We start from the raw sequence: 23,262 nt of genomic DNA, 5'->3' as shown, positions 1-23,262 counted from the left end.
TTAGGAATAAATAATCTAGGTTTAGATTTATGTACTTAATTTATGGCCTAATTCAATTTTAACCTATAATTGTGATGTTGAGCCACATAATTTATGTTCTTGGAGGAGTAAAATATCACATTTTTGGAAGATACTCAGGTTGTAACTTTTAAGTTTCAAGAATTTGGGGGGAGGGGGGGTACTTGCTTATTAAAGATAGATGATCTCGTTCCTCCAACCAAACTGTGCAGCGGATAAACAATGTTGTCTTTCTCTATTGGATCACTAGTCTCGTCCCAGTACCGGCTCTAAAATACTAATGCTTGTCTAACACCTTACTCCTTGTTCGGCCAATCACTGTAAGAAGTCTAGATTTTAAATCACTGGACCGTAGAGGAGAAGAATCACCTTGTTGCTCTCCATTGTCGACGTTAAGGTCATCAAGTTCCACTTCTTCTAGTGGTCTCTTCGATCCAACAGCTAATACCGGTGAGGAAACTACGAATTGATATGCTGGCGAAAGACACTTCAGGCTCAAAGTGTCAAGGTCAATATTTGTACCGTGTAAATCTGAATCAGCTGGTTGAATGCCTTGCCTGAGTTGTGAGATTACCTTTGCCGTTTTAGTTGGGAGCAGATCTTTGAATTTGAAGTTCTCGGCCATTGTTGCTGTTTTCAACAGGCGATTATGTGCCACGAGATTGAGCAAAGGCAGAGACTCACAACTCCTATTGGTAGAGAGAATTAAAACCGGTAGGGAGATAGAAGTTATATAAGCTAAGACGTCTATATATGAAGTTTATAACCAATCTACCGCAGGTTGTCGAGGTCTGGTAATGAGATGTCTAGTGTCGATCCGGCTATGAGGAAAGGTAGATTATCCTGAGTAGGATCCTTCTCGTGTGCAATCTGCAATTGCTCCACTCTTTGTATCCTCTTGTCCTCATTTAACTTGATTTGATTGTTTTGGTGCGCAGAGTACGGAAGTTTTGACCCTAAGCATTCTACTATTTTTACTGTCAACGTGGGGAGACCACCGCCGGTGCTCCAAAATGTTGCTTTAGTGTTATGTAGTACCATCTCTGCAGTCTGAATGTCGACCTGCGCATCCACATTGGCTCCATACTGGAGTGAAACATGTGTTGGGGTATTTACCGGAGACGTCGTCCAAGGAGGATCACCGTGATGAATGAGTTCGGACCAAAAGATGAAACAACAAAAATAATAGTTTAAAGTAAACAACAAGCTTCTTAAAGTGAGGTGATACATACAAAATTGCAATGAAGTCAACAAATGCACAATAATATAATAGATGCATCCTCAATTATTATATATGATTTTATAATAGACCAAAACATCAAAGCTTCTTCATTTTAAGCATCTAATTTCTAAATTTTGTAATGTAATAGAAACCAAAATGTAGTCACCAAAATAAATACTAACTTATATTTATATTTATATAATATTATTATTGTATATATTTTTTTAAAAGTAATGCAATCATGGTTGCAGATAAAATAATTTTTAATGTTCTAATTGTGATATACATCGTAACAACATGGTATCATCTAAATCATTCCACACTCTTTTTAGTTACTTTTTATGATATATTTTCATCACAAAAACATCTCATAAATATTAATGATTTAAGGTTATTGCAATGGTTATACAATTACTTACTTTGCTAAATAGGTATCTCTAATACATTAATTATAGTCATGTAATCAAATATGCCAAATTTATCTTTAGCAACCATACATGATTTGATGATTTGGTTCTTATCTAGTGATGTAATTACTCAGTCTTTTTTAAGCCTAGATTTCAAACTACTTTCTTCTTGTGTCTCCACTTCAAATAGTATGTGCATCTCAAGTACTTTATTCCAATTGAAAAAGACTAATGGTGATATATTATATTTGATGCCATGCAAGTAATTGTAAATATTATGTAGACTAACTTATTAAAAAAATACTACACAAAATTGTAGAGTAGCAACAACCCGCAATAATTATTTTTATTAATATTTAAACCTTAAATACCAAATTCTAATAGTACCAAAAAAATGATTTCTTAATTAATAGAAAAGACTGAAAATATTATTGAATTTAGATCCCACAAAGTTGACAACCATCTATAAAAATCTTTATGTGATATCAAAATAATAATTTAGAAGATTATTCTGATGATCTAAGCATGTTATACACCTTGTGGCCCTCATTATTTACCTTGTGCATTAAGAGCTAGGTATAATATTTTACTCACCACCTACCAAATATATATATAAAAATAAAAATATTACATTGAATTTAAAATATAAACATCACAAAAATCTCATGTAATACATATAGTACACAAATCTATTGATAATTTAATTACCTTCTAATAGGTTGCACATACTAATAGTAAAAAATAATTCACTAAATTTTCCCTTTTGTATGGAAGAGATGGTATACCACCAAAATAAACACCATCATGCATCTTACAACTCAGTCAAAATGTTGATGAAGTATTCACAAAACACATTTCACCTTGGCAGAAAGAAAACTCATTGTTGCAAGATTACCATGTAAAATTTTCTTCTCTTAAAAAAGTACTAATTAGTAGAGCAGCTGAGTAGTAGTATGAAAATTGACCCCCTTCTAAAGACAAATCCCCATCTTAATCAAATGTCACTAAATGGAAAAAAGAAAGAGGTGGAGACATGTGCATTGTATACACCCATGAGGCAAAACTCATTGTTTTCTTTTATAATCAAATGCATCTTCATTCTCCAATAAATTACATGAATGATGCATTCTCATTAACTTCTCCTTTCTCCAACCTCTTTTCACCCATGTATCTTCGAGCTTGGCTGCCACTTGTAATAATTATAGACTATTTGTAACTCCCGGTTGAAAAATTCACGCGACACCATGTGGCGTAGACGTAGGTCGGCGGCGGGGTATCAACCATGGCCAATTAGGACCGTAATGATCTATTGCTGCGATCAGGCGAGGAGAAGAAATGGTGCCGGTAAAGCTTAAAAAATCCCTCAAAAATCCCTCATGCTCTTTAGCCTTTTAGCAGCTCATCTCATCACTTGCGCAAGCTGGCGCATCGCAACGGCGGATGGGCTGATCATCCCCAAGTGTGCTTGCCCTTCAGCTTGCGGCGTCAATGCCGGCATCGCTTCCCTTTCAAATCTCCTCTCACCAGTTGTAAGTGTGTGTCATGAGTTTCTGCTGTTGTTGTGTTGTGCGTGGCATTTCCTTCGGTTTCTCGTATCCATACCTGGTGCTGGGAATGCCAGAGAGGGTGTCGGTTTTGATCGGGGTTGTGGATTTTTGGAAGCAGTTGTTAAGGGTGCGCTCAATCCGATGGACCAGGGGGCAATGTCGCTCGCGCAGGCTGTGAGCTCAAGCATCTGCGTGAGGGGACTTGATGCCCACTTGGGGTCGACGCAAGTAGCCTCTCAGACTGGCCTAGCGTTGCCTGCAGTCTCGGTCGCAATGCGACGGACCTCTCAGTGTAGGAATCCTTTTGCTGTGCGGGCGACAGTGACAGGTAATGGCCCAGAGGGCATCGCCTTGGAGGAGCTTTGCTGCAGTTTGTTTGTAAATAGAAAGATACACGTTTTTGAATTTTGGGTATTTGTTTATTTCCCTCTATAATGTTAGGTTCCATGAAGATGTAGGGAGTTGGGGTTTAAGGTGACATGATGGTGAATTTTGAGTGTTTTGAAGAGCTTCAGTGTTTTTTGGACGTACACACTCAGCTCAATGCTTTCATAATGCACATGGTGTTTAAGTTGACGTTTCGTTCCAGTCTGTAAGGAGACACTCGTCCTTTTACCCTTGCAAACAGGGAACATGCCAATTGAATCTGCTCAGGTGTTGACGAACAACGGATTGTCTAAGACTGCTGCTTCGACAAATGGCGCGTCACCTAAGTCCGCTCATGTGAATAGTGGGTCAGTGGACACTGAGACCACAGTTAGTATTACAGTTGTTGGAGCTTCTGGAGACTTAGCAAAGAAGAAAATCTTCCCAGCTTTGTTTGCACTCTATTACGAGGGCTGCTTGCCCAAGGTTCGTTACTCAAGTCCTGGACATGGGTCTTTTGGTGGAGTATAAGTAAACCAATGCCTGTAAAACTTCCGGTTATATGGTGAAGCAGTTGATTCAGATAAGGCGGGTAATTTAAAAGTGTCACCGCGTTTTACATTCAGCTCTTCTATCGTACTACCCGTTAATTCAGCGTGTAAAATGTGAAACTACCTTATCCGAATGTACTATTCGAATGGTTGGTTGTTTCTGCTGGTGTTTCAGTGTGTTCTCGTGTCTTAACTCCTTAATGTGAGCTCTCAAGAACCTAGGTTGCTCTGTCTTTGTTGCAGCATTTTACAATCTTCGGTTTCGCACGGAGCAAAATGACTGACGAATCGCTTCGAGAGATGATATCGGGAACCCTCACGTGCCGGATCGATCAAAGGTAGGATACTTCACATGGGTTACGTGTTCATTAGAAACAATACGTTGTGCAAATTGCAGAGTAGATTCTCGAGAATGCTCTACGACCTTATCTTTATGCTTTGCAACTTAGGTCTCACATTGTGTGCAGAATAAAGTTAGGAGCTTCCTGATTACGCATGAGTATTATTAATGCGAGAAACATTTGCAGTGAGAATTGTGGCGAAAAGCAAGAAGAGTTCTTGAAGCGGTGTTTCTATCATGCCGGCCAGTACAGCTCAGAAGAATCTTTTGGACAGCTTTCCGACAAACTTCGCAAGCAAGAGGTTTGTAATTCTCCTCTACTGTGACTCCTTGTTTACTCGTCTGGTGTATTTAAATGCAGATGAAATATTTTGTTTGATGAAGATACTGAGTATGTAAACTAAGTTTGTGATTGGACTCATATTTGGTTTACATGATGGGGTCTGTCCATGTTAAGATTTAGGGATGGAATTGCTATGCAGGGAAGCAGAGTTGCAAACCGATTATTTTACCTTTCTATTCCTCCTAATATCTTTGTGGATGTCGCTCGATCTTCAAGTCTTGCTGCTTCTTCAGCAAATGGTTGGACACGTGTTATTGTGGAGAAGCCATTTGGCCGTGACTCAGAATCCTCTGCAGAGCTCACTCGAGGCTTAAAGACGTACTTGAAGGAAGATCAAATTTATCGGTATGTGTTCTCAGGAGTGCAGTTGAATGTGTGTTCATGACGTAATCAGGGTGTAAAGAATAAAATTATGGTGGCAAACATAGTCTGTCAGTTTTGTGTATCTTCATATGTGTAACTTACCAGTGACATTAGCGCAATTCGTTTCCACATCTCTCTAATGTAATAAGTTCTCTTTGGTTGATTATTATTGGTCCGAGTTCTTACTATCCTTTTTTCTTGTTCAGAATTGATCATTACTTGGGAAAGGAGCTAGTAGAGAATCTATCAGTCTTGCGGTTCTCAAATCTTGTTTTTGAGCCACTTTGGTCACGGCAATACATAAGGAACGTGCAACTAATTTTTTCTGAAGATTTCGGTACCGAAGGACGTGGCGGGTACGAGTCTTCTTCCACGATAGCAGTGAACTTGTGTAATGATTGCAGGGCAATCATCTCTCTCAGCATATCTCCCTTATTTTAACCTTCGTTCTACACGTCCTGTATATCCACACAAAGTGCTGGAAGGAATAAGGATGAGTGATGATCATAGTTGGTGCTTTCATGTTGCATTTTTGTGTTTCTAACGGTTTTGTCCGATGTTTTGCAGCTGGGTGTCTTGTGCTTTAAATTGGATGATTTTGAACCGTATGTTATATTGTGCTGGTGATTATGCAGATACTTTGATAACTATGGCATTATTCGAGACATTATGCAGAATCATCTCCTTCAGATTCTAGCGCTATTTGCTATGGAACCACCTGTGAGTTTGGACGCTGAGGACATCCGAAATGAGAAGGTGCAATCGAATTCTTCGAGGGGCTTTCAGTTCATTGAGTGTGATGTATTGATTGACGCTGGCTGCCATTATTTGCATTCTGAGTTAAGTAGTGGCTTCTTGATCTTTTCGTGGTTGTTTCTGGGGATAGCTCAGCTCAGTTCAGTGTAATTTTCTGAACGATAGAGTCTCCTTGTTGCAGGTGAAGGTTCTCCGGTCGATGAGGGTTCTGGATGTTGACAATGTCGTGGTTGGCCAATACAAAGGGCACACCCGAGGGGGAGTGAAGTACCCTGCCTACTTAGATGATAAAACTGTGCCCAAAAATAGTATTACCCCTACTTTTGCTGCTGCTGCCGTTTTTATTGATAATGCACGGTGGGATGGAGTTCCGTTTTTGATGAAGGCAGGAAAGGCCCTCCATAAGAAAAGGTTTGTATATTTATTGTTTGTATTTCATGATGGTGTGGATGAGATCACCGTTTCCAGAAATGCAAAGTTCGAAATCACGAACTCATTGAGATTTTCTTTGGATGTTGTTAATTTGCTTATGTCCCTGCGAATGTTGTTAATTGTAAATACTACATGTAGTATGTTACCAATATACTGGAGTCATAGGTGATGTCATTCGTGAAGAGACTTCTATGGTAAGGAGCGATGGGTTTATATGTTTGAGATGCATCTGGCAGAGCTGAGATTCGAGTACAATTCAGACATGTACCTGGTAACCTTTACAAGCGGAGTTTTGGGACAGATCTTGACCTAGCAACGAACGAATTAGTAATCCGTGTGCAGCCTGATGAGGCCATATATCTTAAGATTAACAACAAAGTGCCAGGTCTTGGTATGAGGCTGGATCGGTCAAACTTGAATCTGCATTATGCTGATCGGTATGCTCTCAACTCATGGTTCCTTCTGGAAATGTTTCCCTCAGCTTGTCAAGCTGAGAATCAACATAATCAGTGTTTATTTTTCCTCATGACGCCGCCAGTTAATGCTGCCCGTAAAAGCACAGGAAAATGGCAAACTTATTGTTTTCCCTTTACCAAAGCCAGATCTATTACATCTTTGAGTAAGCCACTGTGTGACTATTATTCTATTCTGAAGTGTGCAATGGACCTCTACAGGTACGATCGAGAAATCCCCGACGCTTATGAGCGGCTACTACTTGATGCTATTGAGGGTGAGCGCAGGCTGTTCATCCGTAGTGATGAACTGGATGCTGCATGGGCATTGTTCACTCCTTTATTGAACGAGTTGGAGAAGCGAAAGATAAGTCCAGAGCTCTATCCTTATGGCAGCCGTGGTCCAGTAGGTGCTCATTATTTGGCTGCCAAGTACAATGTTAGATGGGGCGATAACAGCTCGGAGCTCGACAGTGCATAATTATCAATCCAGCTGCTGTCTTTAGTGGAACAAACCTGGTTTACAGCAATGATACCAATTTGTGAGGATTTTTATTTTTGATTCACAAGCTGGCACAGCAGCTGCACCCGGCCATTCACGTAATTATATAATTGGTTCTGAAATATTGAAATAAGGGAATTGGTAGGTGGCACTTACTTTTCTTAGTTGTTTTCATTGTGTAGACGTTCGTGTGCCACACCAACAATACACTATTGTAACAAGTTTTTTTTAATCAAACTAGACACTGATAAGGTTAAAAACCAAAAAAACAACAATTCACATCACAGGAACATCGACAATAGAAAAGCTAAACAAAGCAAATAAATAACAAGGGTGTTCACTTAGTGGAACATGGACACCCCTCTTCTGCTATTTGTTTTGTTTTGTTTTATTTTTTTAAATTAGCATTTGTGTTGTGGGTTGTTTTTTATTGATATTCTTATACATTTCAGTTTTGATAATATCTAGCTTGTTGAAAAACTTGTAGCAATAGTATTTTGCTGGTGTGGCACGGAGGAATGTCCATGCAATTAAAAGCGGGTGTTCACCTAATGGTTCCCTAAAATAATTACTTCACAGTATAGTAATTTACATGATTGTAAATTGGATTTTATTTTGATACTTTGTAAATAGATACATTTTTTAAAAATAATCAATATAATTGACCATAAAATTCTATATACAATAAGCTGTCAAAGAATATAAGATTGTATGTGAATAAATGCATCTGAATATATATAACTTTTTTTTGTAAATATACAATATAAATATAAATATACAATAATAATCAAAAACTATGGCAACAATGTTCTAATATATCTTTTAAAAGTTATATTTATTTTAGTTTCAACAAAATCTATATTCTTTGTTGGAAGTTAATAATTTGGTAGATTTTAGCTATTTGATGTAGTAAATTAAAATAATATAAGACACCATATTCTTTGAGGGTATCCAAAGAGATATGGTAACTTTTGTTTGGACATATATAATTGTTGAGATCCTAGTTGTTTTCTTAAATCTAAACAATCTAAAAGCAAGGTTCTAAAATAAGAAGCATCAAGTGCAACAAATGTTAAAACATATTGAAGAAAGCTTTATAAGAAAATATTTGTTCTATATTTAAAATAGAATACATATTATTTAGTGTGACAATTCATTAAAGAGGTGTATCACTTCCAATTGACAAGTTTGTACTAGATGGAAGATTGTTTTTTGATATGTAGAACACAAAAGATATAAAATATCTCATAATTAGATGTGATTTGATTCATCCACTAATTCATTGATATTTCTTGGTGTCAATAGAGCCCATTAGACCAAATTATATATAAAATATATTCTTAATAAATAAACAAACATATTGAATTAGATAATGTGTTTAAAGAAATAGTACCAAATCATTCAGCAAATCTAAGAGGCCTTTAAGTGAAATAAATTTATAAAACAATTACATTATACTAGGCTAAGATGTATATATCAAATTAAATGGATTAAAAAATTAAGATTGAAATGTATTTAAGTAAAATAAGGCTAGGCATATCATATGGTGATGCAATACAATTTGAAAAATGTCTTAGTTGATATAAAGTACAATTTGAATATGTAAAGATATTTTAAAAATCTATGACTTAAATAAAGTTAGATTTGAGCCAGATTATCCATGATTAGAATTTGAAAATAAGAAAGAAGTTGTAAAATACAATAAAATAAAAAATAGAAAAAAAGAAGTAAAATTTGAGTAATTATTTAAAATTTGTTTACTTTTTGGATACTTAAAAAATAAGGATTTAATTTGCAAGTAAGTTTGTAGATGATGTGTGGTTATAGAATTTTCTGATCTCTCTAAGGTTTGTTTCTATAGAGAAAAAATCAAACAATAAAAATACAAAAACTTTAAGAAAATTTTAAAAATCTAGATAAAATAAATTAAAATTTTAATTTTTATATAGAAAAAGTTATGCTTTGAAGGGATATTATAAAATTCAATTTAAAAATTTACAAATTTTGTGAAAAGATTTTGATGGTTGGTTTTAAAAACACATTGAAATCATTAAAAATTTTAAGACGAATATTATAAAAAATATATTATAAAAACTGAATAAGAATTTTTTAAGTCTTTTCTATCCTAGGTCTTGATTTCTTCTTTTTATCATATAAGTTTATCAATTAGGAAAAACTTGCTAAGCTAGTGGTGAATCTTTAAACAAATCAAAAAAATATAATATTGAAGCTATTATAATATTATATATAATACAATTTTTCTTTTAAAAATTGGCAAATAGTGATTTAAAAATTTATGTGTTTATTATTATTTTAGTAATAAAATATATATGTATTTTTAAATACATAAAAAAGTGAAGATTAAATAAGATGTCAAAAAACTTATAGAGTTGACTAATAGATATGTTGCCTAAAAAAATAGTTTTTAATTAAAATAAGATTTTGTAGAAATTAAATAGTAGCCAACCTATACCAATTTCATTTAAACAAATAAAAATATAGAAAGAATAAAAGAAACAAGACTTCAATTGAAAGAAAAAATTGTTAAATCAACCCATCATTTTACTAAATTGCCCCATTACAATGTTGATTGAACTCAAGAATTTGTGTACTAAGAGTAAGAGATGTATAATGGAATGGATTCAAGGAATGTGTGTCCAATTTTATTGTTTTGTGAGAGTACTTTAGGAGTTTGTTGTAATGGAGATGCTTTGTGGACTCCACTTTCATATCTTTGCATGATTTGCAAGAGGGTGTTGGATCCCTTATGTTTCAATTTAACAATTTCTCAAAAATGATGTAGTTATAAATTAAAAACTATATTTGACAGCCAATAATCATTTATAATCTATACTTTTAAGATCTAAATAAAATCTTTGAGCAAAATCTAATTCATGATTGACATAATTTATGAAAAAAATTCTACACAACAAATTTATTTATAATTTATGAACATAGAAATTAAAAAATATTATTTCAATACTTTTAAGATTATATTCAAATTATCTAAATTAATGATTACAATTAATATCTATGTAAAATATAGGTAATTAAGATTGAAATTAAAAACTTAAAGTGATTGATTTAATCTACATTATTGTTGTTTTACAAGATCTTTTTGTATGCCTAAAATTGGTCTTTTGATATTCACTCAAAACAGTTTAAAAACTAGTATTATTATTGTTATAGCTGCACATGTTAAGAATTTGCATAAAGCATGTCACAAACTTATAGTAAAGTTCTACAAACCATAATTATCTATTAAAAATAACATTTTAAATTTATTAGTTGCATTAGAAGCATGAAAAAGGATTATTCATGTTTTGTGTTAATCTTATAATATTTAATTTAACTATGTTTTGAATGTATATATATATATATATATATATACAATCTAAAAGTATATTTATTTCAAATAAATTTTAAGAATTGTGAACATAAAATTTTACTATATTTAGTTTACACATGAAATATCTATATGTTTAAATTATCCCTCATCTTCTTTCAATCTGCTACAAAGTATTTTTAAAAAAATTAACATAAACTATTCTAATATAATGTTCATTGTTATTACAATATTCTTTTGTAAATAAGGATCATTTCTGACACAAATTGAAGTTTGTTCCTTAAAATTCTATAATGTAACAGAATGGCAATTGTGTCGAGGTGCTGAACATTGGCAACATAATTACATGCCAATTACACATTTAATAAAGAGAAATTTCAACAAATTTTCAAACATCTTTGTTCTTAGATTTAAACCATATATTCTGACCATTACAACAATACATTTTCTTGTCAAATTCGGATTCAACATAAACTTCAAGAAAACTGCAACCAAGTGTTTCAGCAGTAATAGTAACACCCATTGTACTATAAACTCAATAATTCCTTCAATTAATACAAAAATTATACTTTCAGCATCAAAATATACAAGAATAAGTTATAGATTAAAAATATTCGCTTTGAAAATCCTTATTTTAAGGTACATAATAAAATTATTTTAAGTAAAGAACAAGTTATAGATTAAAATATTCGTTTTGGAAATCCAAGTCATGACATTTTAAGTCCGCAAATGATTATTCTGTGTTCGCAAAAATGCTACAATTTTCAAGCACTTGCCGTCGTAACAACAAGATTCGGGTAGATTTTGATTCACCCAAAAAGTTTCAAACTCCAGTGGAATGCAACTTACGAAACTGCTGGAGTCTGGAGATTTGGTCTGTTTCGATGTTCGAGTGGTTAAGGCTTTGTTCTATGCAATAGTTCTTTGGTAACTCAATCATTTGCAATTGAAAGTACATGGGCAGAGATTCCTGCAAAAGTACAGAAAAATTCAATTGAAACAAAATTTCATTGTGGTTTTTAAGAGTTACCACCAGCACATGAATACTTTGAGTACGAGAGAACCGGTTCTTGAGGATTTTCTCTTCTTACTCCCACTTAACACTCGAATAAGTTCGACTATTACCATGACCAGGGTCTAAGGTTTTGGCAACACAACTCCTTTTGGATACTACATTCTTAGACAAAGTATGTAACAGGTGATAGAGAAGCTGCATATATAACCCTGAAATACCATTTGAAAAAGTAACTCATCTTATGCTACCAACTCAAACCTAACATTTTCCGTCATGCCCCTTAGCTCCATGCGCTTACGGATGACTCAGGAATTCGAACAGTTTGCACTGCATTTTCCTAAATGCCTGGAGATATATGTAGTAGAACAGGAAGTGATCATGCTACACAGCATATCAGATGTTACTCTAGCCGCATCATGGTCAGGTCTCTGCCTACGTCTGCTACTGTTATGCAACTGACGGGGAATTTTTACCAAATTCAAGATGTGTAATATTCATTACTTATTTTTTTGTTGTTGTATTATTACATAATTTCTCCTCATTAGATTATTTATCTGAAACACTAACAAAAAAATAAAACACTTTCCTTCGTAAGGTCACTTTGTGTTGGACATCCTCCAGATGTCGGCCTTATTGCAACTAACTTCCAAAGGGGAAACAGAATGACCAAACTCCACCGCACCTCAACTACTCGATCCCTGACGTTCTTCACAGTAAGGCCACAACTTCAACACATGATCACAATATATTTGAAAAGAATATCATAACGCATTACCAATCTACAATCCATCCCACGACCTCGGCCGTAGGATGCGTTTCATAAACTCGTAGGTCATAAACACAATGCCAACACTGGGAATGACCTTGTAGTACTCTGGAAGAATCCCCCGATACAGACCAAAAAGACCCTCTTTCGTGATAATTTCCTTAAATGTCCCAGAAAGACCATGTTTGTAAACCTTGGCCTTCCCCCCAGCTCCTTCCAACTGCATTCTCCTCCTCACCAGATCAATAGGAAAGGTTGCTGCACAAAGTAAAGGACCAATCAGCAATGATCTACACCAATAATCATCACACCAAGTAATCCGACAACAGAGACAGTTGTACACGACAGAGTAGAAAAAATATGAGAGCCGAATACGAAAAGTAAAACAAGCAATATGATAAGGAGCCAGGGTCCTACAGCTTGACGAGCAACATACCTGTCGATGAGCATATTCCAGCAAAACTACCACAAGCAAGACTAACTATGGCTGGTGACACGTCTGACCTGCATAGTGATCGAAGCATTGATTATGTTAGCATATCTAACACAGACTAAACGCCCAACGTATATTATGTCATCTGTTTCTGTTGTAATTTTCACATACTATACAAAAGTGTTCAGTTGCAATTTCGAAGTATAAGAGAGGAAGAAAACTACTACAAAATCCCAAAATTATCCTTGAACTTTTCGCACAACCGGCGATGATCTCAATAGTCACAAGGTTCTCAAATGGTGCTTATACCTTTTCGCCACCCACATCGACTTGAGAGTTTCATAGACACAAAAATTAATAGCTATGTTTGGGCCAACACCCTGTTCCAAACAACGAAATAACATTGTAAGATGAAATTCTTGCATAGACTCCAGCAGTTTCAACACCTGGAGAATACTGTAAAGCAGCTATATGTTACATAGGAAAATGCATAGAATGTCCATCATGAATTCTAACTATCCGCACCCTGTAATTTGGGATTAAAATTTTAAGTATGAATTTCCAGATGCAACAAGTTATGGCACAGATAACCACTCCTAGGAAATCAATATTTGAAAACGTTTCAGATGATGCTCAGCTCTCAAAGTAGATACAATGCTACCTACTTACAAAAAGTTCTGACCTGAAATCCCTGGTCCCCTCCTACAGCATTTCCAACTATGACATTTAAAAGCACACGATTCTAGTCGCTTTGTATAAAGTCGCCATTAACGCACAACATGGCCCAACCGCACACGACATACAAGTAACGCTAAATTACTGCCACTTACCTGACATGGCACATGGGCAAGCGTCGGTTGGGCATCACTGAAACCCCACCCAATACAATCATATACTTCACAACTCTTCAGCAATGCCCGACCGACCCCATACCTGCATGTTGTGTTTTCCCGCACTTCCCATCAGCCAGGCTACTATTGAGGGTGCTTCAATCATAACTTAGTCTAAGACCATATTTATAACGTACTGCACTCAATTGAAGGGAAGAGGGAGGGGACTTCTGGGGATTCACCTAAATATACTACAATATTCCATCATTTTCCTCATATTCAAGCTGGAACCTGGAGGCATCCAAGGAGGAGTAATGTCCATCATTCCTCTAATCGCCTAACATGATACTTTCAACATTCACTATGGAATGATTGATACAATCAGTACTCTTTGCACTATCATGAGCTCTATCTTTAGGCAGGACTTAAGAGAACCTCTAAAAGATATCACAAGTAAACAGCCACAACACACTCATAACGCTAGAGATAGTTCAAATAATACCATTAGTGTAGTTCCCATGCCTTTGTACAATCCCCAAAAGCCTTCGTCCTTGGTAATGGTTATCAGAGCGTGAGTAATGCCTTTGTAGTACATGTCCTTCGTCTGCAACATGCACCATAAGGAAAACACTAGTCAGATACTGACACTGCTTCTTCAGATCCAGGCGCACAAACTCGTGAAAGCATTTGCACTTACAGACACGCACAATAATTCTGCACTTAAGTCATGTGTAGCCATAATTATGCAATCCGACAACGAGAAATCTGCAGTAGAACCAGGTGGCCTTTCACAAACTTAACACACAAAAACAAGTAAACAAAAATTTCAAGTTCTGTACATTCCAGTGACAAAGAGTACAAAGGTTCACCTGTGCAGCTAAGCGCGTTCTAACCAAATCCAGCGGGTAAGTCAAAGACGCAGCTGTAATACCAGCACCTCCACCAGCTAACAACCTTGTACCCATTCCGACCCCGAGGCTCTCCTGATCGCCGTCAATGCCCATTATCCTCCTCAAATGCTGCCAATGAAAGTAGCGTGTTATCTCAGCAGATATAGTTTCTGGTGCGTACAGAAATAGGAAGAACACGGAAGAATGAAAAGATGGAAACATGACTGCTGAACTTAGCTGCTACCTCATTTCGAACATACCTAAGGTAATCAAAAGAACCCTTTATAGACGACGTTCACAGCAGATTGACAATCTCCCAAACTGCTTCAATATCAGAAACATACAATTTAGATCACTACACTGCCCTTGAACAGATTGCAGAGTAATTGCATACCATCTTGTACTGCTCGTAAGCAAAAAAATTTATAGATGAGTACGGCAGTCGATGAACTATCGTAACTCCATTGCCCTTCCAGAAAGCTCTAAAACCCTCTTCCCGAGAGATTCGTGAGGCTTCTTTCAGAATACTGGGGCTGCTCAAAACAGCACCTGATGCTGATCGCATACCTTGAACCTGCAATATCAACAATACAATCAGAACGAAGATGACTACATAAGCATCAAAAATGCGAAAGCTCGAGTTCTAAACCCAAAGTTCATAATTATTTAGGTCTTGCATAAAGCAGAATTTCAGAGAATAATCACGCCCGAAAGCTCGTCTAGAATTAAGCATCGCTGCTCAATAAGGACCGATGAGAAAAGATAAACTTCTAAGTATCTCAGGTCCACAAGCACAGAAAAGGCACCTCACAAACCCAACAAGTAAGGTCTCCGTACCATGACACACTATCTCAATCTTGCGAACTACAACACTATTTAACACATTCCAAATAATTCATCAGTTCAAACGTTGTATCTTGAAATAAATAACATTATACCTGAAAAAGAATCGTGAGACGAGCGAGTGGGGCAGTGCATGTTTTGCTGAAAGCCCCTGCAATCCCCCCCGCAAGGAGCTGGGAGGCTGTGCTGATCTGAGATGGAGCTCGCACCACCACTGGCCTCACTTGTCCTTCTTGCATCGCTCCGGGGGAGCTAGCCTCGTTGTTGCTGTTCGGCCTGTCATCAATGGCGCTTGCCAGTGCTCTGTGTGCTCCACCCACTACACCAGCTATTTGAGCATCACCCGCATGTGGTTGCATTGATCTTGAATCTCCGTCACCTTTGGCACATTTGTGTACCGCTTACAGGATAGTGCAATCTAATCAACCTCCAGTATAACACAATCACAAAGTGATTCTTACGCTGTGAGTGGAATACGCCTGCTTCACTACAAGCACTCCTGGGCTTATCCAATGAAACTCTGGAATCCCAATATTAAGCCCGAAGCTGAGCAAAGAGATTGAACTCAGCTGATTTCATGCCTTGAAAATACTTTTCTTCCAACCCACCAACCTGGGTTAAGTTCCCTCTCCTTTTGACAATTGCGGCACGTCAATCTCTTTTCATTGCACCATAATTGGCTAAAGCCTCGCCCTAGAATTCCTCTTCGTCAAGGTGAGCACCTGTGCGGAGACTTTTACAGTGTCGTCCTAAATCTGCATAACTAGGGTCCCACGAAAGAGTAAATTAGGTCAATTACGCAATTCGCTGGTTGCAATTGAGTTAAGTTTCTGTCAAACCATGTGCTGATCAAAGCTTCCGAGAAGCTAGAACTAGATTCTCTCAATGATTGACTTGAGCGCCACATGCAACATCATGTTCACTCAAATCCACCCTTGAACAACCAAGAATCAGAATACATCACAAAATTGTAGTTGGCCTACTGACTCCATCTAAGCTGGTGTATGAAGAAAACCTCCGCCATGATAATTTCAAAAGATTATATGTTTCTGGATTTTCCTAAAAGACTAGAGAGGCTATCCGATGAAAATAGCATACATTTCACCCCACATTGGATCTATAACCCTGCCAATATCTTACCAGACATCCTTCACAAAAAAGGCATAAGAAGCCTGTTGCTTAGTTGCCTAAGCACAAAGAAATGCCAACTGCACTTTCGCACCTCTGAACAATCCCATTAGACCAAACCTCACCAAACATGTATGCTCAAATCCAAAAACTACAGCGATCGGATGCAATTGCACAGCACATCTAAGCTTTTCCCAACACGATATTAACCAGCAACAATCCCCCCTTGACAAGGGAGCGGGACCTAAAAGTCGAAACGAGAACAACTTACGTTGACCCGGTGACACACTCGCAGCCTAAAACACAAACCCCGAGCACCTAATCCTAAAATTCTAACACAATCCATAACCGATTGCCGGAGCACCGATCTCTACACCAAAAACCTCCCTATCAAAACCCTCTAACAGCATTAGAAACTCATCTCAACCGACATCCTCTTCAAGCACGCGACGAAAGCAAAAACCTGCAATAACTCATGGAGAGGTCGACGGAAAGGAACGCGCGCACACACACACACACACACACACACACACACAAGGGCAAGAAGCGACAGCTTCGAACGCGAGGGCAAATGCTGAAACGAAAAAACACACACAGTAGCTGGAACTGAAACAGGAAACTCGCCACTTCAAACTCGAAACCCTAGACCAAGACAACGGACCATTCAATCACAGGGGGAAAGACGATCGCGAGTGGGAAAAAAACGAAAGGAAAACGCAACACAACACAACACAACAACAATTCCGTGGGTTAGGGTTTGGAGACAAACCCTGGGGAAGAAGACGATGATCCCACGTTTTCCATCACCATCCAGCGCGACAATTGAGCTCCGAGTAGAAGCGCAAACGTGAAGCACGCCGCGAATTCCAGAGATGCACTGGAACCAGTCCCAGCAAATGTCGATCGCTTTCACGCGATGGGCTGGATCTCAGTTCGATCAGAAGAGACAGACCGAGGGCGAGACAGCGGGACCGCGCGGTGAGGAGTCGGAGACCACGCGGCCACCGAACCAGTCGCGCCTCTGTGGATGTTTCCTGCCTAGGTTCCACATTCGTCGTCGTTTTGTCATCCATAATTGCATTGCGATCGTGGGCGTGAATTTTCATGCTGTTTCTTAATCTTCAGGTTAAGATTCCGATGCCAATGTGGAAGCTTTCTCGGTCGGGGTTCTCGCTTTGCGGTGCACCCAACGTCGATGCTCACCACGCCCTTTCTCTGGCGACACGTGTCCGTGCCGTTCTAGGGTTCATTTATTCAGTTATTTATTTGTGAATTTCTCAACACATTTTACTGTTGTCGCTTCTTAAATGCTTGGCCCTCAGGAGGAGAAGAAAAGTATCCATTCTGATGAAAATCATTTGTAGTGAATATATAAATGCATTTCAAATATATATTTGAAAAATTTAAAGTGCAATTTTATTAAAAGTAGTAAAAAGATTAATCACTAAAAAATATTCTCTTGAGTGAAATATTTTACCATTATATATATATAAATAATCAGTGGATATACTGTGTAAAAATTTACTCTTTGTTTAGAAAATGGTTCGATTTAACAATATATCAATAATTCAAAAAATATTTACAATTGAAATTATTGATTCATATAATTATGTAAAAAAGAAGTGAATTATAATAAAATAATTTAGATTTAAAGTATTAAGATGGTATAAATGCAAGGAGAAATAAAAATAAAAATATTGATATTGATATATTTGTGTGTTTTGTGTGTGTATATATATAAGGGAATCATAAAGCGATCCACATTTTTACTAAAGCAATCCACATATCATCACAATTTTGCACATAGATAATACAAATCTTCTTCATCATTAAGACCATAATTTATATTGAGATAAATAGAATCATCATTCTGGATATAGTTTCCAATGGTTTTCAATAATTCGCAATGGCTAGTAATAACATCTTTCCATTCTTCTTTTTTTCTATAAGTATGTGTGTAATCAATTTACTTCTTCATTTTATTCTAATATATACTCTTTTTTTTTAGATTTTATGTAGTGGATAGAGAAGAGGAAATTATATATTCTATAATTTTTTTGTATTTTGCAATGGAAAGTGAAGGATATATGTGTGCACCACCAAAGAGATATTTTGAGAGTATAGAAGAAATAAAACATAGTATTCATGCATTTGCATACAATCAAGGCTATGTCATATGCAAACAATGCTGTGACAAAGATTACATTGATTATAAGTGTGACAAGGGAGACATTTGTTATGATCAAAATTGTCATATTTATAAACAAAATAATGTAAGTCATCTGATAACGTGTCCATTTGTGTTGCATGCTTGTCATTTGGTTAATAATATTCAATGGCATTTGATAGTTCAAAATGCTCTTCATAACCATAGAGCTACTTCTTCACTTTTAGGCCATTCATTTGCTTGCCATTTGCAAGGAGCATAAAAAGAAGTAACTTCATAATTACTAGCTGCAAGCATCCTAAAAAAATATTGTTGTTGCCTTATGAGAGAGTGATACTAATAGCAAAGTAATTGATTGAACTATTTACAATGAGTGGTAGAAATTACGTTATATTGCACTTATTGGACAATCACCTATTATATCATTCATAGAAACTTTACAAGGTGCTAATTACCATTTTATATATCATTGTGATGAAGAAGATAAAGTTACTTGTCTATTTTTTGTACATTCTAAGTATATTCAACTTAGAAAAGGTACCATTTTTCCATTGTCATAGATTGCACATACAAAACAAATAGATTAAGAATGCCAATGTTACATATTATAGGGATGACAAGTTTTAATATCTTGTTTACCATCGGTATTGATTTTCTCCAAGAGGAAATAAAATCCTTCTTTAATTGGACATTAATCCAACTTCAGCAAGTATATAGAGAAATTTGATCGTTTGGATAGATATTAATAGGAATTTTGCATTAATAAATGCCATTGAATTAGTCTTTCTCACTTCAAATATATTACTTTGTATTTGGCATATACAAAAAAATATGTTAGCAAATTACAAAAAATAATTTTCAAATGAAGTAGAGTTAGGATGGTCTTCATTCCTTGCAAATTAGACCACTATAATTAGTGCATGTTTTATGGAGCTTTATAATTTGGAGTGGACTAATCTTTGCAACAAGTACATTCATACTATTATTCATGCAACTATTGAATATTTAAAGAATACTTGGATACTATATAAGAATTTTTTTATTAAAGCTTGGATAAATAATCTACTTTATCTTAGAAGTATTACTACATCACAAATAGAGGATCAAAAATCAATATTAAAATCCTATTTAAAAGTCTCTACCAAAGACCTTAGAGAAGTTCAAATTTTTCTCTCTCACTTTTTTGAGAATACAATAAGAAAATTGAAGGCTCAAGAAAGTTTAAAACAAATCCATATTACTTATGAACACAATATTGGTTTCTTCACCAATGTTGTAAAACATATATCTTTGCATGCTCTTAATCTTGTTCTTGAGCAATATAAATAAGCAAGAGTAGGAATTGATGAACACAATTTTTTCTTCATAAGAATAATAACAAATACATTAGATTTATCATGTAAGCATTAAATATGAATTTTATTAAGAAGAAGAGATGTTTTTTCAATTAGTAATTTCTATCATCAATATTATTTAATAAATACTTTTGACCAATTTATTCCAATAACATCTATAGTTCTATTCTCTTTTGAAAGTTTATTTCCATTTTATGCTTCTATTAGTCAAACTTTTGATGTTTTATATCTTACCAATAAGAAAATATATGTGACAGATTGATTGAGCTTTAAATCATAACTATACAATTGAAAAATCCACGAGTATGTTGTCCAAAGGAAAGGCCATAAGGACCAAAAAATAGAATTAGAAGTGACATGCATACAAAGACATCAATACAAAAATCTACATCATAGTTTGAAATTATAGAAGCATAAATAAGGAGGCACTTTTGCAGCAACTGCAAGTCAATAGGAAATAATATTTGTACATGTACCACAAGGACAATTTTTCCTTTGCAATTATCTACAAGTAATTTACAAACAAAATAGAATTCAATAATATATTAGCAAAATTGTTTTAAAAAAATACTACATATAGTCATTTAAAAAATTATAAATGATTACTATTTTAAATGATATTAATTATTAATTTATTTCATACTAATAAAGTAAAAATAATTTATCTAAATTTGGAATATCAAAATATTAATAAAAAAGACATTGACATATTAGATGTATTATTCATATTATAGTAGCATGAAAGATTGGGCTTTATACTAGAATTAAGACAATTAAGATTATTAGAATATATATACTGGAAATTTATAAAAAAATCCACTTCTTTGTAAATATATATAAGCTATTTTTTCTATTGCATCATCTTCAATCCTCTCTTATTAAATGGCTTTATGGAAATGGATATAGAATCTACAAAAGTTTTGAATATATAATTAATAAAAGATTTTTAATACAAACTTTTGATTTCAACTTTTTTCATTATCCTATTTATAGGATTACATTGTTATCCATCTACTTGTAATACTAATAAAATCCAAAAATACTTCATCATAATTTATTTAAGTATTTTTTCAAACTTATCTATTATAACAAATTTCTAGGACGTCTTTGCCATAAAAAAGGTATTACAATCTCCTTATCCAACATAAGAATATTCTTGTTTTAATTATTGAAAATCATCATAATTAGATGGATTGGAATCTTTTTTGAATTTTAAGCAACCAAATCACTCACTTTGCTCTAATTCTACTTATTTCATAAATAATTCTTCAAAAGAAGCTAAAATGATGATAAGAAGTAATTAATTGAAATGTTGCATAAATATTAGCCATCAATAGTCCTTTCAAAGGTACAAGAGTTGCCTTGGATGAGAACACCATATTTCTCATGACCATAAGAATCCATAATAGTACCACACATACATTCATTACTATTCTATGGTAGCTCCAAAGTTTATAATATATTATAACAAGCTTACTTTGAAGTTCTTGTTCTAAAGTCTAGAGAGAATAGAACTTAGATTACTTGTAGGCATTTAACTTGTCAAACATCAAGAAATGACAAAATCCTTTGAAGCACTTGTAGAAAAAAATAAAAACAAAAGAAAAGGAGGGAATCAAACAACCATTTTATCATTCTTTTTCTCCAGCCATGGCTTAATTTTCCACCAATATGAATTAGAATTAACTCAACTAAATCCACAAATACACAATCTTTATAACTCTTTAAAAATCCCCTAGATAATGCCAAAAATGCATGCAATAAATTCAATCACTACCATTAGAGTTGAAGGAAAGAGATAATTTCTTCTTTGACCTTGATTCTTGATTATGATCACCCTTCAAACTCCGACAAAGATTGCAATAGATATGCTACATTTATAAGCATGTGGTGAATCACCAACACTCAATGACATGACTTGCATGATATTAATTCCCCAAGAAATCAATCAAATGACATCACTCAGCTTTAAAGGTTTCATACTACAAACACTTGATCAAAAATTTAATTACAAACCATTAGACTCATGGCAGTTTCTAGCACTAGATTCTTAATCACAAAACCATACAACTACAACCTCTCTTCATTTGGAATAAAGAACCACAAATACAAGATGCACAATTTGGTCACTTCATAGAGTTCTAATATGAATCAAATCAATTATTCCAATTAGATTTTTTTCAAATCACATCAAATAAACATCCATCAACCTAATATTAGATTTATTTTATCAATATGATTGATTAAAAAGGACAATGTACAATCCAATTTAATGAATAAGAGAACAATTAAAAATTTATTTCTTTTAGTGCATCTTACTCTACTTCTATTAAGACACTAATAGATCCAAGTAAGAATGTGTCAAAGATAAGAATTCAATGAATAAAATAAATAAGTGATATTTTTTCAAAGAAATATGACAAAATAAAAATAAAAAAGTATATATAACAAAAGACAAATAGAATGGAAATTCTTAAAAGATAAAAAAAACTAAAGACTTCTTGAAACTAGACTAGAAGCAAGAAAGGAGTTTAATAGAATGATAAAGGCTTTATTCTTGCCTCTATATATACTATCTATTTAAGAGTTCTATGGAAATGTTCTATAAGATTTCTAAAACCTATTCACTTTAAAAAACATGTATTTTAACTTACAAGACAAGTTTTCTATATGGGTGCCACATAATTAACTTGTTTTATAAACTACTAATACATGTGGCATGTGGTTAATTTATTCACCAAGTTTCTAACCTACCAATTGACTATAAATATATGTAAAGTCAAAGTAGCATCTATGAAGCTTTTTTAAAAGATATTATAAAATTGATCTATTTTTACCTACTTCTATTTATTCATATTATTTATATAATAATTAAAATAAATATACATCCATGACATTATCTCCCCTTTTAGAATTATTAGACTATAATAATTACAATGTTTCATTCAATAAGTCAACAAATAATGGCAATTAAGTTGAATGTGCTAGTTGTTAATTTTCCATCACTTTGAAATCTCAGTTATATAGAAACTACAAACAAAGATTGAAGATAAAATACAATTTTTTTTAAATTTTATTTCTTTTATGGCAAAGATTTGCTATCATTCATCTTAATTTTGATGGATGTCGTTGATAAAAAGCTTTGATCTTTTTTGTTGTATTTGTAAGATTTTTTGCTAGCTTCCATGTG

At 34.6% G+C, this 23,262-nt stretch overlaps 2 protein-coding genes across 4 annotated transcripts; one reads left to right on the top strand and one right to left on the bottom strand.

The window, feature by feature from the left end:
* The first annotated feature begins 841 nt into the window (after positions 1-841).
* Positions 842-7,432, top strand: LOC112279496 (glucose-6-phosphate 1-dehydrogenase 1, chloroplastic). Its single transcript, XM_024513991.3, has 13 exons — positions 842-851; positions 957-1,021; positions 3,035-3,176; positions 3,313-3,522; positions 3,823-4,046; positions 4,355-4,449; positions 4,639-4,753; positions 4,934-5,139; positions 5,364-5,513; positions 5,793-5,913; positions 6,095-6,324; positions 6,582-6,782; positions 7,020-7,432. Exons 1-13 carry the CDS (start codon positions 842-844, stop codon positions 7,276-7,278), a joined length of 2,028 nt encoding a protein of 675 aa, XP_024369759.2. The 3' UTR covers positions 7,279-7,432.
* A 4,974-nt stretch (positions 7,433-12,406) lies between these two features.
* LOC112286049 (uncharacterized) lies at positions 12,407-17,504 on the bottom strand. Of its 3 annotated transcripts, none has more exons than XM_024527578.3 (8): positions 17,320-17,504; positions 15,518-16,185; positions 14,974-15,153; positions 14,559-14,708; positions 14,192-14,293; positions 13,169-13,239; positions 12,863-12,930; positions 12,407-12,684 (listed from the first exon to the last, which is right to left on the bottom strand). In XM_024527578.3, exons 2-8 carry the CDS (start codon positions 15,779-15,781, stop codon positions 12,440-12,442), a joined length of 1,080 nt encoding a protein of 359 aa, XP_024383346.1. In that variant the 5' UTR covers positions 15,782-16,185; positions 17,320-17,504; the 3' UTR covers positions 12,407-12,439. The 3 variants fall into 3 exon arrangements, with proteins under 3 accessions (XP_024383346.1, XP_090107887.1, XP_090107885.1); XM_090251761.1 differs by having other exon boundaries at positions 15,518-16,177; positions 17,320-17,483; XM_090251759.1 differs by lacking the exon at positions 17,320-17,504 and adding an exon at positions 16,563-17,311.
* Positions 17,505-23,262: the final 5,758 nt, after the last annotated feature.

The sequence above is a fragment of the Physcomitrium patens genome, chromosome 1 (genome assembly GCF_059467195.1).
Source record: "Physcomitrium patens ecotype Gransden chromosome 1, ASM5946719v1, whole genome shotgun sequence".
Taxonomy (NCBI): domain Eukaryota; kingdom Viridiplantae; phylum Streptophyta; class Bryopsida; order Funariales; family Funariaceae; genus Physcomitrium; species Physcomitrium patens.
Note: the sequence above shows the minus strand (reverse complement) of the source record. Positions and strands in the feature narration are given on the sequence as shown.